Here is a 19642-nt window from a genome sequence, read left to right as displayed (position 1 = left end):
CAAGCAAATACCAACAGATAAAAAAATCAAAACCTTATGGCCTCTGCTAGAAATCTTATAATGGGTCGTGGTTGGATCTTCCAGCATGCCAACAATCCAAAACAAACATCAAAATCAACACAAAAGTGTGTCACTGAGCACAAAAGGAAGCTTCAGCCATGACCGTCCCAGTCCCTGACCTGAACCCTATAGAAGATGAGTGGGCTGAACTGAAGAGGAGAAGCGCTAACATGGATCTGGGAATCTGCAGGATCTGGAGAGATTCTGTATGGAGGAATGGTCTCTGATCTCTTGTCAGGTGTTCTCCAAACTCATCAGGCATTAAAGAAGACGACTCAGAGCTGTTATCTTGGCAAAAGGAGGTTGCAAAAAGGCAATAATTAATAAAAGGGTGCCAATAATTATGGCCAACGTGATTTTCCCCCCACTTTCATTTAATTTACTTCAATAAAAGGTTGCAAATGTTGAGTTGAGTTTTGCAAATATGTTGAATGAAAGATCAAAAGTATAAACAATGCAGATTTATTTTTACAGCCATCTTTGATCATATTTACCAGGGGTGCCAATAATTCTGACCACAACTGTATATATATGTACTGTACCTGACACCTATTGGGTCCATATGGACCCAATAGTTGTCCGGTGCATAGACTCAAATATCAAATGAGATGAACTTGCACACTTACTTAAAGTCCTGCGAATTTGTAAACATTTCAAGAGGCCACAAGGACAGAGTGTGCAAGCTCCTCCCATTCAAAACACATATTAAATCCCATAGAGTACACTGATAAGAGTCCTAACTTTTGATATCCTAACTTTTGAACCTGGACCACAAAACCAGTCACAAGGGTAATTTCCTTTTAATTGAATTAAATAAGCTTTCCATTGATGTATGGTTTGTTGTGATATGACAATATTTGGCTGAGATACAACTATTTGAAAATCTGGAATCTGAGGGTGCAAAAAAAATCCAAACATTGAGAAAATCTCCTTTAAAGTTGCGATTTTGCTGCATCCACTCACAAAAACAATTTTTCATATATATTTACGGTACGACATTTACAAAATATCTTCATGGAACATGATCTATACTTAATATCCTAATGATTTTTGGTATAAAAGAAAAATACAGAAATACCCATACAGTGTATTGTTGGCTATTGCCACAAATATACCCGTGCGACTTGTGACTGGTTTTGTGGTCCAGGGTCACATATGTGTAGCATATTTATGCTAGACTGAAATATAAGCCAAAAAAGTAATACTATAAAAGCCTTACCTCCTGCATATGATGGTGTACCACAAAGTAAAACAACCCCCTGGCCTTCTCGCACAGAGACAGCGCTTTTTGTTTGAGTTTTTAAATTCAAGTCTGAAAGGTATGAAAACAAAGTCAGAATATACAGCAGTGCTAGACGTGAGTATGAAAATGAAAATACCTCAGAGCTGATTTATTTTATATCAGCCTAACGTGTACTGTAGAGACAACCATAAGACAACCATTCATAACTTAATTCTTAGCTCTGTAGTTTGTTTGAGCATCCAACAGTTTGTCGTGGGATTAGGGCTACAACAGGTCAATAATAGTCGATTATTCTGATGATTATTCAGACAAAAAGACACATTTTAAATACTCTATATGTAATTAAAAAAAATAAATAAATTGTGAATGTATGTAGGCTATACATTCTTACATCGTAAAACAAACATGTATGCTGATAATGATTAAGTAAATAAAAAAACGTCCACCTCTGATCATAGTAACAAGTTCTTGCCATTTCTTTATTGCTAAAGTTAGACTTGTAACATACATGTTAATTTACGTTTTAAATTTACCATCCGACAACAAATATTTCAGCAACATTGAACCTGCTCATCATCAATAATTAATATTTTCCCACTCAAAATTAATTGCGTTTCCTCTCTATTGTGATCCATCTGTTTGACGTGCATTCAAACTGTGAAGTTAAACGGTGAATCACTGTCTTGATGTGCCTTAATGCAAAGTAGAAATACTTGAGTGAATTTTCAACATTTACATATCAGGACACAACTGTCAAAAGATGCAGAGGGCGAAATGAAATGAAAGGAAAAACCAACATCAGGTAACACCATGTTCTGCCAGAACAGCTTCCATGAACCTTAGCATTGATTCTAAAAGCCCCTGGAACTCTACTGTAGGGATATAACACCAATCTTCCAAAATATATTCCCTCATTTGGTGTTTTGACATTGGTGGTGGAGAGCGCTGTCTAACACGCTGGTCCAAGGTGTTCAATTGGGTTGAGATACGGTGCCTGCGATGGTCATAGCATTTGATTCGCACCATTTTTATACTCCTCAAAATATTCAGTAACCTCTCATGCCCTATGGGGACCATCCTGAAAAGAGTCCACTCGCATCAGGATAGAAATGGTTCATAATAGGATACAGTTCCCTCTAAAGGCCCAGATATTCTTCAAGCAAAATCGAAGAATGAACTGGTGTAACGTCATTTCGAACAAAATCAGGCCAAGAAGAACTTCGTTTGGAGTTTGTTTGGGGAGTTAGAAAAAGCATGTCAAACCAAACTTTCCGGAAAAGTTTGCTATGGCTGGTAAACACCTTCTTTCACGTTGAAATCTTTTCCAGTTCATTTCTTCATTTCAGTCCGCTGAGGTCAGATGTCCACGAATAATAACATGAGCACACTGGAGAGTCGCATTATAGTAGAAAATGAAGTTGTACTTCTGATGAAACGAGATACTGACACTGTTTTTCATGTTTAATATGGTAAAGCTGCTTGATTTTAAGCAATCTATTGTATAAAGTGCTATAAAAATTAACGTGACGTGATTTTACTAGAGTGCCGAATTGCAGATCTCATGCAAACATATCCACGTTGCTATGACAAGATGCTTTCTGTTTTCTCATGTTTGTTGTGTGTTTATTTTGTTATTGTGAGGATAGCGCACAGATCTTTACATATTCATCTAAACGCTGCTTTCAGCAGTGTGGGCGGCATCAGATGTTCGATAACAGTATATCGCTGGTCACATATTACGAAAAAGAACTTTGCCGTGAGTACAGTATATCGGGGCCTTAAGGGGACAAGTGAACCCAAAGCAAGTGAAGCCAGCAAAATGCCCTCCACAGCATAACAGACCAGCCAGAGGTTTCTTCAATTAAAAGAGAGTAATAATTAAAACAATTACAATTAATTTGGTTTGTCGTGATTAATTTGTTCATAATCAGTAAAAAAAAATCTTCTAACAAGAATAAACACATACAGTATGAACAATTAAATGATTATTGTATTATTAATTATTTTTATATCTTGAAACTACCCAAGCAGCGTTTCACGCTCAGATGTGACGGCGGAATGAATACATTACCAAAGTGTGACTGCACAATATATTTAAATTATCCATCAAATTGTCATTTTCTCCTTACTTGCGAGTTAACAATAATGCCTGACCAGTAAATTACTCGGTGAACAAAGAAAACATTTTGGCATTAGGGATTGGAATTAGTTAATGGCTAAAAATTTCAAAGTTTTACCTTATAAATAGAATTTAGTTTAATTCATTTTTAAAATTCGTCACCACAGTGAATAGGAACATGATTTATTGAATTTCTTAAGTCAATACTTTTTAATGGCTTGTCAACTTTCCATTCCTCCACTGCATAATTCTAGTCAGCGCTGGATTCTAGGCACCATCATAGTTGTCAGCGCGAAACACATTTTTGAGCACGTGAATGCTGATTCTAGTCAGTGCTTGAGTGCTGGTCTATGACTAGAAAAATAATAGAGTCGTTGCAAATGTAACGATACATAGCTTAGGCTACATGTGCATTAAACTGGAAGATTTCAGAATGTTAGGCATTCTAAACTTTTGAATGAGAAATAATATCAAGTTGTCAAAATACAACTCGTCAAAACTCCGCGAATCACAACAAGCGTATCGGTGAGAACACAGCATATACACACACCCGAACTTGACTGCACATCATATTTTTGACATTATTGATACTGTCGTCAATCTTAATGCAATAGAAATTAAACCTGAAATACAAAAAACCTGCCTAGTGCCTACCTATAACACTGACGGTGGACTTGCGGTCAGGAGTAGAGCGGCTGCGGATGAATGTTTGCACACTCTGCGCATATGTTTTACAACATAATTTAACATATACATAGTCCTAACACTTTTTAAATAGCCCACTTAAAGTGTTTATTACAAATAAATGACTAAATGCTTAAAATGAATACAAGTAAATGAACAAAAATTTGCGTTATATATTTAAACTCGTGAACGCCCCCCTTTCAAAAATCTTGCTTCCAACGCCCCCCCGTTGTTCTCTGAACGCCCCTGTTGAGAACCACTATTCTAGAGCCTGCTAAAATAAAACATTTTGTCATAACCTTTTGGTAAACAATTGAAGTCATTCAGGCTATAAACTATAAAATGAAGTTTTTCTTAGAGCAAGGACACTTGTCACACCCTTTTCATACGTACAGGTTTGGACTAAAAAAAAAAAAAGAAGAAAAAAAACCTTGCTGTATTCGCTGGTCTGAAAATGCATTAAACAGCACACACATCTGTCAAAGCACTTTACAGGACAAGCCACGTTAGACTATATGCTTAAAGTGTTTGTTTAGAGCGCTTAATGCAACACTTAACATGACACATCCTTACGTTTTGGGCAGCTTGGATTGTGCTTTTTTCCCCGCATACTGCTCACACTGTGACCTGAGCTATTTTTCAGATGCATTTTATCCATTAAAATGAATTATTCACGGCTGTAAAATTATATGACTGGCAGAGGTTGTCCATACACAGCGCACAGACCTGATTAATTAATAACAAAATTTGTTTATTTTTATTACTATTAGTTCAACCATGTCAATTCTCGGAGTGAATTATTTAACCAGCATTTATTGGCATTGGGCATGGAATGTGCATATGCTCGATTTTTGGTAGATGAGATCTGCTATGCTGCAGCTTAGCAAATACAAGAATTTGTTCAGCTTAGTCAGAATAACATGCATAAAGGACAAGCTGCTGCATGAATATATTAAACCCCGCCCCTCCCCCATAGCAGATCTCTACAGGTGGCACTGGGGAGGAGGAGGGGTAAACAGAAGTTTTCAGAATTGCGCAGCAGGGCGATTGCAGGATAGGGTACGAATATATGTGGTTGTGTGGAATAGGAAGCACGTCTCGATGGCTAATGCCACGGCGTTAGAGGAACCAATCAGTGCTTGGTTAGAGTTTCATGACTAAACTGTGTATTGAATAATTGTATGCTACCTGTTTGTACTACCAATGACAGAAAACCTCATTATTTTTGCAATTTCATTCAGTAACGTCAGTGCCACCGAAATCACACACTGTTTGCACACAGCGACATCTTTAAAATAATGCAGAAAAATGTGTTATATACAGATTTTATATATATATAAATTTCTAGCAATCTACTTAATTAGTCTGATCTCAAAAGAATGTGTGCATAATGTTTAAACATACATTTATCTACTTTTGGATATATGCAAAATAACTAAAATGTAAAAGCTTTTATGTATGCACTTTAGAAATGTAAAAAACCTTAGAGGCAGATAAATGTACACACAATTTCTACTAAAATGTACATGACAATTTGAGCTTCAGTATAATATTGTATATACTTATTTATTTTGAGTCAAATTAGTTAAATGTGTTAAATGTAATGGAGCTGAACATATTTAATTATTGTCATTTATTAAATGCAATAAAAATCAACCAACACAAATTCCATATATTATAAATCTAAAAAATGTATTAACAATTCTAAAGTTGTTTATGTGCACGTTAATAATGTATTTTTCAGTGTCTATACAAACATACAAAAATGTATGTACACTAGAGCCATAGATATAATCCATATAACAATACAACCTTTTATCTTCATAATCATTTTCCTGTAGAAGCTATATGTATGATTGAATTTGCTGCATTAAGGTGTTGTTAACTCATTTCACTCATTCTTTAAGCTAGTCTAGTATTGGCAGCATCCACTCTAACACCTGTCACCCTGCATTGAGTGGCTGAAGAGATAATATAGCATGCTAACGCACAGTCGATGACTCACATGCAAACTGGAGGCTAGATCTTCTGCTAAGAATTGCTCCCTGTGGGTTGAAGGCAGTGCACTGGTATATTCCTCCATCCTGGGCCCGGTCCAGACTTCTAATGACCAAATTCCCCCCAGATAGCCGCCGACGGGAATCAGTACTGAGATTAATCAATGTGCCGTTCAGAGACCACCTACAGACACACAAACAGACAGATAATAGTGCAAACAGCTCAATGTGTTATGATAACTGCTGATTTTGAGTGATTTTTTGTGATAACCTTTGAAATTGATTTTGTTTTGGATGTACAAATGTCACGTGGAATATCAATGTATCATTACAAAGCTGAATCAGATTGGTATTACACTTCATCCCTGATTCATTTCAATAAGAAAAGAAATATTTCAAAACCTGAACTGCCTATGAAAATCCGGCTGCATTGTGGTATAGAAAAATCCATCTACATTTTTCTCATTGAATGTCCTGTTTCTCTAGGAAATGCATCATATTATGGAGGTAAAATGATTGGCAAACGGAAATTCGTGTTGACTTCTTATGCTAAAAGATTTTACCGCAGCTCCTTTTGCTGTCCTTTTCATTGTGTGATGATTAGCGCCGGAGAGTATCATCAATTCCACTTCCTCACACCTCATCTACGCCTATCATTAAGACCCAAGCCCACCTGAGGCTCTAACCGCTATCATGCAATTCAGAGGCCAGCCCACTAATACGGACAGATTTTCAAAGGGCTCAAGATCATTTGAGGATCCTGAGGCCTCGCTTGTCATTTACTCTGACAGGGCGTCAGCTGGGTTGAACTCCCATGTGTCTGCACACCCCAGGAACAGATGCTGAGAGAAAAAAGGGCCAAATGTTATGCGTTAATTCACTAGCAAGCGCTAACGGAGGTGTAAATACTAAAACAGTCTTATATATGAGTGGTTCTCAATGGTTTTGACTCCGAATTGTCCACAAAAATATTTGAAGGGCCTATAACCTTTCCAGTTATTCACGATTTATTAAATAAAGACTAAGGCCGTTAGCCTGGCAAGCCAGACCTATATCAAGATGTTGGGTCTGGCAACTCACCATAGACACGGCTCAATCCGAGGGGCGGGATAAACGGCTGTCTTTCAAATTCCCTCTGCACGCAATAGGACAGCGCTTCAACCAACCAGAGCGTTTTCCCAACAGCGGAGCTAACGTTAGTTGATAGATTCAACTTTTGCCATATCTGGCCGGCAAAACTACGAACACATCTTCCTTTTTTTAAGAATGACTTAAGTGCTGTTCTATGCTCTTTTCTCAAAGAAAAACCTAACTCCAAGTCCTCCAGAGTCGCGGACAAAGCCGATTCGAAAGACTGTTCTCCAGCAGCAGCCGCCATTCTTTGTTTTCAAGTGGCAGGTAACCGTCGCAACTCTGTCGTCATTATGTTAAGCCCGTCCCGCGTACTCTATACACGACGTGATTGGCCTGACCCAATTTAGGTTTTTGCAGCTCGAAAGTCAATGGAGAGTTGCTAGACTGCCCTGGCTGCAAAATACATTTTTCTGCCGCTAGGATGCGTCTAGATTTCTAGGCTATAAGGCCGTGTGTCCCCCAAAGCGTTTTTAGCCAGCTGAAAACGCCTAGCTGTAGGAGTTTAAAAGCATTTTGGCAGCGTAGCGGTTCTTTTTTCAGTTGAGACGCTTTGCTTATTATGATACGGAATATCCGCAGAAGTATTACTAATATCTCATTTGGCAGAGTTTGTTTCTGTGTTGTTTCTATATAAAATGTCGATACGATGTAAAGTATTTGCTCTGGCTCTTGTTTTAAATGATTTTGCTCCGTTATTATGCTTGTTGGTGTCATCTGTTGACGTTGTACAAGCAGAATGTGATGGTTGGTCGGTGTGGTATTTGTCCTGCCCCTCCTCCACTGTGATTGGACGGATGGGTAAAAAGTCACAGTGATGAGCGCTGCATTTTACCCAAAGTTCAACATTCTTCATCTCTCGGCGACCGGTAAAAAACGTAGAGCGCTCAGAGCTTCAGCATGAAATAGACACTCAACACTCACTCGACCTCGTTACGCTTCTGGTGTTCTAAAAATGTGACGCTCCCTTTGAAAACAACTGGAAAAATATGCCAGCCAAGTGAGAAAACGCTTTGGTGGACACAGGGCTTAAAGATAAGAATTAAAAAAAGATATTTTCAGATGAAGCGTTCTCTGATGCTCAAGAAGGCAACATGATGAATTAGGAGCTGGGAGGTGTAAACTTTTTGAATTGGGTGATCAGCATACATTTTTTTTGTCTTCTGAGAAACATGTAATTAGCTTCTGGAGGGCAGTGCTAAATACATTTTTAATTATTAATCTTTAAACAAAATAAGAAACCGTACACATCATCATCCTGTTCTGGCTCTTAATTCATTGCGTTGCCTTGTTGAGCATCAGTGATTATTTGCAGCTTTAATATCAAAATAAAGGTCAAAATAATTGATATCAAAATAAAGGTCTCGATGAGCTCTATCCAATGGTGCCAAAAAGACCTATCTGAGATCAAACTGTATTGAATAAAGCAACAAAACAATAAAGACCTAACACAAAAGTGTGAGTAATGTTTGGAGCCAGAAGTGCGTAAGTCCCTACAAAAATACATGTAGACCCACATTTTTGTTCAGAGCCAGAAGGGCGTAAGTGTAGTTGGTGCCCTAAAACAGCATTCAAAATGGCTGACACAACTGCAGACATGGAACTGTCTGAGGCAGAAAAGATTTTGATGAATATTATGAAACAAACTGATGAATCCTATATTGAAGAAGTTGAAGATGAGTCAGAGTTGTTTTTGAACGCATTTCCTCACAAGATACGCAGAGTTCTACAGTGCTCTGACAATGGACAGTGAGTAGAACAAAAAAAACTAGTGAACAGAAAAGCAAATAAGACGCGACATGATTCTTCGGATGTGGTCAATGAATCGACTCAGAGTAATTGAAATGGTTGAACAAAAAAGAAAAGTGAAATGAGTAAAAATAACACGAGAGAACTGTCAATTGTATAGAGTATTTGAAAAAAAATGAATGAATGTAATGAAATAAATTGAACAACTCAGAATTGCCAATCAGAAGTGTGTTTAGCAAGTTCAGTGACTTCTATTACAGTCTGTACTGTTCAGCAGATGCCCAGAATTGAAGAAAAAAAATGAATGAATGAGTTAAATGAAAATTAATTAATTGTTCAAGTGTTATTCAAGTGTTAATTATTCAATCAATTCCCCTTTTGACCAATTATTTTCTGCATTGTTCAGCAAATACGCCTAATATGTCCATAGAAGACTTGGAAATGTTTGGTGGCAAAAAGGCGTATCTGATGTTATTGCCGTATTTTTTTTATTTTAAAATGTTTTAGAACATGTTCATTGTGTTAATATGCCATAAATTTTATTACTTAAACACTCATTCATGTAAGTATGCCAGTGGTTGTAATGTTTGTGGTTTAAGGTTAATAATACAGGTGATTAAAGTGTGGTCAAAATTTTGTTTTGTCTCTCCTGTAAAGTTTGTCAAAAGCCACTTACGCCCCTCTGGCTCCAAGCCCTCGATATATATATTCAGTTCTATACTGCAAAACAACAACAACTAATATTTCAGATGGCCTTCCGCACTGATTTTGTTTTTCTTCATGAGAGCAACATAAAAAACGGGTGCAGTTTAGAGGGAAAATTACTGACAAGGAAGGACATGAGCTGATTTCCACCACCCACACTGCAAAATTCACAAATGTATTCTTATGAATACACATTTGCTGTCAAGTGCGGCTTTAGAGGATGGCACAACAGGTTAACCACACATCCATAACTGAGCATATATGACGGAATAGTACTTGACTTGATGCATTGGTTCCAGTCACAGCTTCTTAACGTTTTCAATCATGTATATTTATTATCTTTTCTTTTCACCATGTTTATCTCTAAGAGCAGCTGTATATGTCAGGAACATAGCAAGGATCAGGGTAAGGGCCAAGAACAAAATGCTCCTGACATCTCAGAATGAAATAGCTTTCCTGATCAGCGGCTTCTAATGCGAAACCTTTCGCGAGAGATGCAAATAAGAGTCGTAAAAATAGTAGCGAGGCAAGTGAGCCCCGATCAAGGGCACTTGACACACAGTGGCAAATGGGTGACACATCCGCACAGTCTGTGATAGCAGAAGAAAACGGAGATCAAGTTGAGGGATGTGTGAAGTGGGGTTACGTTTGCCTCAGGGCTTTTCTGGAAAGTGCAATGTCTCCGGTGTGGCTAAGGTTGAACTTGACTCGACCCTGCTGTTCATATCAATTTTGTATGAGGTGGGGGTGGCATCATTGATATGACTGCTGGTATGGGCTCCAAAGCACCAGGCTCATCTGCTCATCTCTCTGCTCTCCTCGTGATGCTGAGACCTTCAACACCTGTGGACCGCCCTGGAGACCAATCTCTGGCTGTGATGGCCAGGGTATGTTACAGGGGAGCAATCTCTGTCTCCACACACACACACACATTCGCGGGCCAAAGGCTCTCAATACTTTTGGGATTTTCCAAACAAGAACACATATTTATGAACTGCATACACCAGAGCTGAGTGATATATTGAATGTTACCCATATATTCATGATGATTTTGCTGATGATAAAATTACGCAACCTTTTGACTTTTAAATAGGAGAGAATTGAGACATGTTTTAATAAAGCTTATGAATTAAACTTAAGGTGTGATTACAATAGCGAAATTTCAGAGAAACAAAAGTCCATTATCTATTATGAATGCATGAAGCACCGCTCACACAGAAGTCACAATCAAACCGAGCAGCTTTCTGTTGGTCAACGTGGTGAAACTGCGTCACCAACTGAACCAAATGCGAGATCTGCAAGGGGAAATCTTTCGTCTTAAATTCCCAATGCAGAGGAACAGTAAATGTGACTGTACCTTTCAAGAGAAAAAACGGTAACACTTTATTTTAGTGTCCTTGTTACATATGTTACATGTACTTACCATAGTAATAACAGAAACTTATGCATAATTACATGCAACTAACCCTCAACCAAATCCTAATCCTACCCTAACCCTGTAGTAAGTACATGAAGTTAATTATTATTACTCAGTACTAAAATGTATAATTACATTGTAACAATGACACCTTAAAATAAAGGGTTACTTTATTTAAGGTGTCTTTGTTACACTGTAAGTACTGAGTAAAATTAAGCAACTACATGTACTTACTATAGGGTTAGGAATAGGGTTTGGTTTGATTAAGGGGTAAGTTGCATGTAATTATGCATAATTAATAGTTATTACTATAGTAACTACATGTAACGTGTAACAATGACACTGTAAAATAAAGTGTTACCAAATAAAGTGTAACCGAAAAAAACATTGTTACAGGTCAGATTATCCATTTTAGTAAATCATTTCAAAACTCAGATTCAAAAATGTATTTCACTCAGAAATTAGTGATAACTTCACGGAAGTATTTATAATGTATCCTATATTAGTTACAGTACATCTTTATGTTTATTATTATGCAGTTCAGGGTTGCCAGGTATGCAACAAAACTTTCCCAATGACCCAAAATATTCACAGTATGAATATACACAATTCAAGGAAATCCCTATAGTACCCTTACAAAAAAGGAGTTTATTCAGGTATGCTATTAGTATCCTTCTTTTAAACTAAAAATGAAGTATACTTTCAGTCTACTTTATATGTACTTCTCATAAATATACATAATACTTAATATTACACCTAAATATACTTGGCTTTTACTGACAGAAAAGTATATTTGGCATATACTTGTACTCAATCTTTTAAATCAAGCGTAGCGTCAGTTCTGGCAGGTCACGTTAGTCAAGCTCGTTAGTCAGCTGACTCTCAGCTGATACACGTCAACCTATAGGAATATGATGCCTATCACTGTATACATATATAAGCTCCTTCAGTATTATCAACAGCTATCGCGTTTCTCAGGAGCTAAAACCCTCCTCCATCCCCAGCTCCTCCTCTCGTCAGTCAGGATTTGGCCTTCTGAGTGCCCTTTGAAACAGAATAAATTCTCGAATTATGTTGTACTTAAAATCTTGAATTAATGATATCTGCAATACATTCATGTTGGTTCTGTTCTGTTACCCTAAGGGGGGTTATTGCTGCTCTCCCTGCTCTTATCCATGCTAGGCTGCAGAACAGAACCACACCGCCAATCCTAACTATATGCTAATTGTCAATCGTATTTGACGATAGTGGTCCTGACAGAGGTGAGATATACTTAAAGGAATAGTTCACTAAAATACTATGGAAGTCAATGGGGTCCATCAACTGTTTGGTTTACGACATTCTTCATAATATAAATCCAAACTTTTGTTTGCGTTTAGTTTTCCGGTTTCACTGAATATATCGACGGCCACAAAAAAAAAATTATATAAAGAAACACTTTCCACCATCAGTGCAAATCCAACAAGGAGCACCCAGCAAAATATTCCAGCAAACAATCGCCCATCATTATCACACGCACTAATAAAAAATTCTGCTCAACAACTGAAAATGCTTCCTCTTTATTAGAAACAATATTGCTGCAAGCTATTTCAATAAGTGGTTGTTGCAACAAATTGCAAAATGTTCCTGTAAATGACACCTAATCTTTTTGGTTGAAATGATGGCTCCTCTAATCCAAATATATAGCCTACTGAATATTTTCCAACCACATAAATATATTTAGTAAGCTATATCACTAAACCCTAGCATTCACCTAATAGATTTTTGTTCTTAATGCATGAAGTTGAATCAATTATTTGGTCTTTACTGTGGCATTTAGCAGTATTTCTTTTCACTGAGGAAGGATGCATTCTATCTACTCTCATGCAAGCCTCAGCAGGACAGGAGTTTGGGATTTCTAATATAAATTTGAAAGACGGGATATTTTGAACTCAGGGTTTAATGTGTTCTTTCAAGCAATTACTTTGTCGTTCGCACAAATCTTTTTAGCACCCGCTTCATTTAAACTCCGCCAACTGACTCGCTTCAAAAAGATATTTTTTGTCTTCAATCACAGTTCATTGAAGAATTTACACAGATTAAATCAAGTCTTTTGCAGTTGATATCGCATGCTGCCAGTAAGCACTGTGATTTGATAAAGTTTGTCAAATCTTTGTTCTTTGGAGTTGCTTTGTCAATATTTTTTGCCAAGGTGTCAGGAAACTTGGGTGGTAAAAACGATATTTTGACAGTTAGGGGAGCCAGTGCTGCACTGTTCAAGCACTGGCCGGTGAGATAGTGGAAGAGTAATTTAAAAGTGCATCTACCTTCAGTTTTTATGAACCTCATAGTTGTAGCAGGGCAATTTATTCTAGAGAGCTGACAACTTCTATGCTCAATAGCAGGAAGGAGCCAGAGCAGAAGCGCTACAGCCCTATTTGCACATCAAGAGAGGTGTGCAGGTTAAGGCACCGCTCTGCGTGACGCTCGGCTCAGTGAGAGAAAGAGCAAAAAGATGATTAGAAGAAAGTGAGGAACGCAAAGGCCTACAAAGAGCACTATAACAGAAGTGGGCACAGCAGCCAATTTGGATGGTGATCAAAGATTTGTGTCTTTAAGATATCTTTCCGGGTGATTTTGGATACTCCTACAGTCACTGAATGCCAAATAAAGCACTCTGCAGTGACAAAAAGACCTGATGTTGTTGCTTTCCGGCGACATGAGTGACTGAATTATTCAAAAGTAAAACAATTGAATATACAGTATATATAAAAAAGTAAATAATAAAAAATTCTTCCAAAAATGTGTTTACACAGACCTTTAATGACTCTTCAAAGTTGCAATCCAATAATTGGCCACCACAATACTAAACAAACAAAAAATGTGGTAACATTGATTAATAATTAATCTAAAATACAACTGACAAAATACATAATGTGGTTTCTTTACCTACTGTACATATTGTCAAATGAACAACCAGTCAGTAACTTCACTGATTTAAGTCTCACTGTTAGTTGTAACCTACATGTGTTTGATTCACTAAAATGAACTGAATCAGTAGGATCATTAGTTTGGGAATCGGAATCGCTGTCTGCATTTGATTCACTAAAGGCCAATTGACACCGCACCAACAGAAACCAACCAATGTAGACAATCATCAGATTACAGTACATCAATGACCCGACAAACACAGACTCAACATGTTCAATCGGCAAAAACAAGTGCCGACCAACGGCAACAGAATCCAACAAAACTTGACAAGTGCCGTCTGTTGGCTCTGTCGGTTCAGTCTGAATTGGCCTTAAAATAACTGATTCAAATATTCATTGGTATGAGAATCGGACTACAAAGGCAGCAGTGTTTGCTTTTGACTCACTAGAGTTGTTCATTTGAGTCACTTGTTATGCAAGTATTTTAGCAGTAAGCGAACTGATTCATGGAGAAAATAGAATTACATCTTTCTGCACCAACAATACATCTAATTTGTGAGATTTTCAAAAGTTACAGTACGCAGAGGACCAGCAACATTAACACCATGTCCTAACTAGACAGGAAATGATGCCGCAAAATATAATAAAAAAGACACTCCTTCATAATTATGTCAGAGGTTTCAATCTTAATCAGCCGAGTTGGCCTGTTTTTGAAATGCTTTCTTTATGCGACTTTGTTTGTTGACAACTCAGGTACTGAATGCTTTTTGTATAATATTTCACGAGTTCACACCTACAAATAAGATAGAGTAAACAGTACGGAGTACTACCCCCGTATCCCTGAGGGATGCAGAAACTGGCGAGTTGTGCAAGCGAGTGCAAGCTCCACCCACACACTCTTATGATTGGCTGTGATTTCGTGATTTATTTTGTTGCATCTTGTAGAAGCGTTGCCTCTGTTGTGTGCAAAAAAATTGCTTGTTGCTGGAATCTTATCCCATCTTGTCTAGTTAGGATTAGGAAGAGACAGGAATGCCTACAAGCGACCAACAGCACAGCGACCTGGCAACCTCAAAATCTCAGTCAGGCCATTATAAATTAGAGAAAAAACATGCTATTTTCAGAAACAGATTGCAAACAGGAAGCATGTTTCAAGCAAGTATTCAAAATACACTTTTAAATAAAAGATGTACACATTGCATTCAAGAGATCTAGCTTGGTATAAATTGAATGATGCATGGCACGCAACATGTGCCACATGTTTAATTGATGTTCATGTGTCAATGCATTCACCGTGTCCTGCCGGCATGAAGCCGGTATAAATATTGCAGTTTTATGGCTCTTCTGTTGAGATGGAGCCCCAGGATGACACTATGAGGTACAGCCTCGAGATGTGAAATCCATAATCCATTAAATTACAGGAACACTCCTGACCAACCATTGCCATCTGATAATGCAGATGTCAAAAAGTGACACACCGCTCCCCAGCATATATCTAATCTGAACATACAGCAAAAATGAATGGACTGTTGAGACAAACCAAAACGAAAGATCATTTTGTTGTCACGGGCAACTCTCACCGTTGCGAGGGAGTGAACGTTTTGAATATCGTTCGTATCTTCGTCATTAAATTCTAATAATATCATACAGTGCTGCATGAATAAACATAACAGCATGCATGATTGGTGTTGCAGAGTCATTTAAATTACTGAGAGCAAGAAAAATGTTCCAAAACTAAGTGAGCTGCCTACGTAGGCAGCATTAAGGCGTTATAGGCATGATCTACTGTGGATGCAAAGACCATTCCAAATGGTAGGCAGCGTTTCTTTTCCCTTCCAGATACTTTAATTTGGCCAAATTCTAAAGCAGCATCCTTGTTATTTCTTCATAGAAAAGCTAATAATGCGATGAGAGAGAGCAGTTTAAAAAATCTACCTAAGATGGCGGACATGGAGATTATAAAAGATCATAGAAGTCAACTACAAAAATATGATCATTACAAACCATAAACCAATTAATAAAATTGGATATTTCACATTCACACTATATTTGAACATATAGTTTTATGTTTATTAGAGTGTTGAATCGTTGGCAACATTGGTACCAGCAAACACTATTTTTAAGCCCTTATGAAGGCATTAGAAAGCAAAGGAACAGAGTTAAAGAGTGCGAAAAACAGAAGCAGAAAATGCAAAGTCCCTTACCTGTACTGAGGGATAGGAATGCCTTTTGCGTCACAGGTCAGCGTGGCCTCTTCCTCCAGTGAACCCACTGTCAGATCACTGGGCTCCATTCGCCATTTCGGGCCATTAAAAGACTTATAATCCAGACACTCTGAGAGCAAACAACAGAATACAATTTTTATCTTAATGCATAGTTTGAGCTGAAGTGTATCAGTTTTTTCATGTTAATATACCTTTTCCTATCTCATCTTAATGGAATAGTTCACCCAAAAATAAACAGCACAATACCGGTTCCTTTAATAAGGAGAGACAATTAGGTTTATTCCTTCAAAAGATGTAAACATTGTGGCTCTGTAATGCTCTCAAGACATTGATCTGTTTGTTTGAGTATGTCAAGCAGCCAGAGACATTGACACTGCCTCAACCCGTGGTGTGAGTTTGTTGGCAGGATGAATGTCTGTAATATGTCTGACCAATGACTGATGGGGGAGAATAAGACAATTGACAATTCCTTTTAATTCCTATTGTTTTCTATTATTCATGTGCCCTCGTAATCAACACCACGAGGTGTAACAGAAATTATTCTGATTACTGTGTTTTCAAACATAATGATGGAAATATTAACGTTTAAAGCTTAATTTTTCATCAGACCACTCAGGGGTCCAGTTTTTTAAGCAGCAATTTAGAGGCACAACAGATCTGAGAGAAATTTCAAAAAGGAGAAACCAAACGGAAGGAAAGGAAAGTAGAGTGTGGAAACGTTTTAACCAGTGCCAATCAAGCGCTGGGTGTGTGATGTATAACGGCTGTGGAGCAAAAGCCTTTGCTTGGGCTGAACATATTTAATTTCTTGTGCGTGTGTTCGGGAAGTTGCAGTGACGGAAACAGTGACATTCCAATTAAAGTTTGAAGGGAGTAAAGCCTGTGTTTAGGCTATTAAGGAAATGCCATTTTGCCAAAGAAGAATTACATTTAAGATCAGCCTACTTCAGTGTATATGTTATCAGGTGCGGATATCTAAATCACAGACAAATCATAGGTTCGGGTGTGTGGCGGCTGGATGATTTATTACATTCTGTAAATGTATTCTGTTTGTTTTTAGGGTAAATATTCTTCAAACGCCAGAATTGCACAGCAACACACATACATAGAGAGCAGAAACACAGACCATATGTGGAGAGATCACACCAGGTGTGTGGGTTCTAATCAAGTGCTATGCTCACATCGCTCAATTTCTACTTAAGATGGTTTCATAGCGGCAAAATCACTGGAATAATCACATTTAAGTGTGATATTTGTTTAGAAAATGGGAAATAAGGCGCTCTAATATGACATTGCCATTGTGCACAATGAAGTTATCTTAACAATACAGTGTCTTTCTGTTTCTTATCCATTTCCAAACTGTGTAAGCTAAACGGAATGCCTCCATTCAGTTTTATATTGCTTTTAAAAAATTATTCTGTCATTTGTCAATGGAAGACAAAAGAACATTTTTTTGAAGAATGAGTTGGTTGCTGGTCCATGCACAATACATGTCAACTAGAGCTTTCAAGCTTCAAAAAGGACTCGATTAGGGATGGGTATCATTAAGGATGTAATCAAGAACAGAATTAACATTGCTTTATCTTCTGAAACATAAAATAATTATCTATAACAAAACAGCTATGTTTATACAACTATAAATGAATGTGAAACAAATTTAATAAACAATATTTTCTTGCAAAATAACATACAGTGGAATAGAGCATAATGTTTAGTGTTTAAGATTTATATACTGCAGAAATGTTTTACAACAAAATATTATTTACCTTAAAGATTTACATGCATGTGTTTATTTGGTGGAAATAAAACAAAAAGCAACTGAATGTGATGTGTGTTTAATACATTTTTACACACTGATTTATTCATTTGAAGTATTTGAGATTTTAAAGGGATCATGAACTGCATTTTTTTAAAGTCCCACTGTGGTGAAAATCAAGTTTTTAATGTTGTTTATATGTCTATGTGGTGTTTTTAATGTGCTTTAAGACAAACCATGTGCAAATTTACAAGTCAACACCATTGCTAAATATTTTCTCCTTAAAACTGCAGTGAACCAAAGGCAGTCTCAAAAACACGGTTTGAAATCGCTGGTGTTTCTGACGTCACAAGCTACTTTGTAACCAATCAGGGGTGCGTTTCCCGAAAGCATCGTTAGCCAACTATGGTCGCAAGTTCCGTCGTTATCAGCATAGTTGAACGATTTGGTGTTTCCCGAAACCATCGTTCCAACGAACATTTGCAAACAGCATCGCAAACTTGTGTGGTTGATGCGACAGCTCTCGAGCTGTGGTTAGAAGCATAGTTTCTAGTTTACATGAGATGTAGACTGAATAAATCCTTATCTTTAGCAAAATAAGCAAGCTGACATTCAGTACAATCTGTATTATTTATTTAGAATACATACAAATGTAATTTACGTCTTTTAGTTTGTCAAGAGATTTAAAGCAACGTTTTTGAAGACTGCGCATGTGCGAACGTGCTCTACTATGTAAGAACGAGCCAAATATTGAGTCTGGTAATAAAGCGAAATAACTGAGAAAAATTAGAAATGGTCTTCAGATGCCATGTCTGTAACTTATATGACAAAATCTAGCATTAATTCGATCTCAAACAGATTAATTAAAATAAGTTATTAGTCCACAACGTGCGAGACGTCATAAACCAACGTGGTTGAACGATACTTCGCAACATACGGTTTCGGGAAACAGTCGTGACTAGCTAGTTGATTTCTCCAACGATGCATCGTACTATGGTAGTTAAGCAGCGAGCTATATAGTTGTACGGGAAACGCACCCCTGGTCAACGTGTGATCATCAACCAGTGGACCTCTGAGCTGGTGTGAGTGAGTGGAGGCGGGGCTAATTTGCATATTCATAGAACCACGAATACTAAATGAAGCAAGGGTGTAGAGTTACATTCAAACTATTTTAAGACATTTTTTTTCAAGGAAAAACTTTTAAATATGTCATTTCGGTGATCAAAGATGAGTTTTAAGGGATACAATTAGGGCTGGGCGATAAAACGATAACGATAATTATCGCGATATAATTTTTCTCGATAAAACGATATCAAGAGTTCGATAAATGTTCGATAATGTTTATGCACCAAAAGCGGAACGAAACTCATTTGAACCGCGCGCCACACGGACCGTTTATCCGCTCGGCTCAAAGTCCAAACGGCAGCGCAGCGCGAGCTCACTAGAGCAGATGCGTTCTCTTACGAGAGGTTCTCTCGTATTGCGTAAGTAGCTTACGCATCGGGAAAGTCTTCTTTCTTCGAGATCTGAAGCCAAAAAATTATCCTTAATTTTGTATTCATTGTCAACGCAGTGCAGCAGCCGACAGACCTAGGCAGGCTGTATAAGCGTGCTCATTGGCTGCTCGGCTGCAACTGCTTAAGCCTA

General features: G+C 37.6%; 1 protein-coding gene across 1 annotated transcript in view; it reads right to left on the bottom strand.

Annotated features, from left to right (window-relative positions):
• Nucleotides 1-19642, bottom strand: part of cntn3a.2 (contactin 3a, tandem duplicate 2) — a gene marked incomplete at its 3' end in the record, with an annotated part of 79151 nt that overhangs the window by 35874 nt on the left and 23635 nt on the right. The window contains exons 3-5 of the mRNA XM_081386350.1: nt 16219-16348; nt 6112-6287; nt 1280-1372 (exon numbers count right to left, since the gene is read on the bottom strand). Of these exons, the coding sequence (XP_081242476.1) occupies nt 1280-1372; nt 6112-6287; nt 16219-16348 (399 nt within the window). The remainder of the gene's footprint in view (nt 1-1279; nt 1373-6111; nt 6288-16218; nt 16349-19642) is intronic.

This window comes from Scardinius erythrophthalmus (assembly GCF_964197995.2).
Source record: "Scardinius erythrophthalmus genome assembly, chromosome: 15".
NCBI classification, from domain to species: Eukaryota; Metazoa; Chordata; class Actinopteri; order Cypriniformes; family Leuciscidae; genus Scardinius; species Scardinius erythrophthalmus.
The sequence above is the reverse complement of the archived record's forward strand: the minus strand, read 5'-3'. Positions and strand labels throughout refer to the sequence as shown.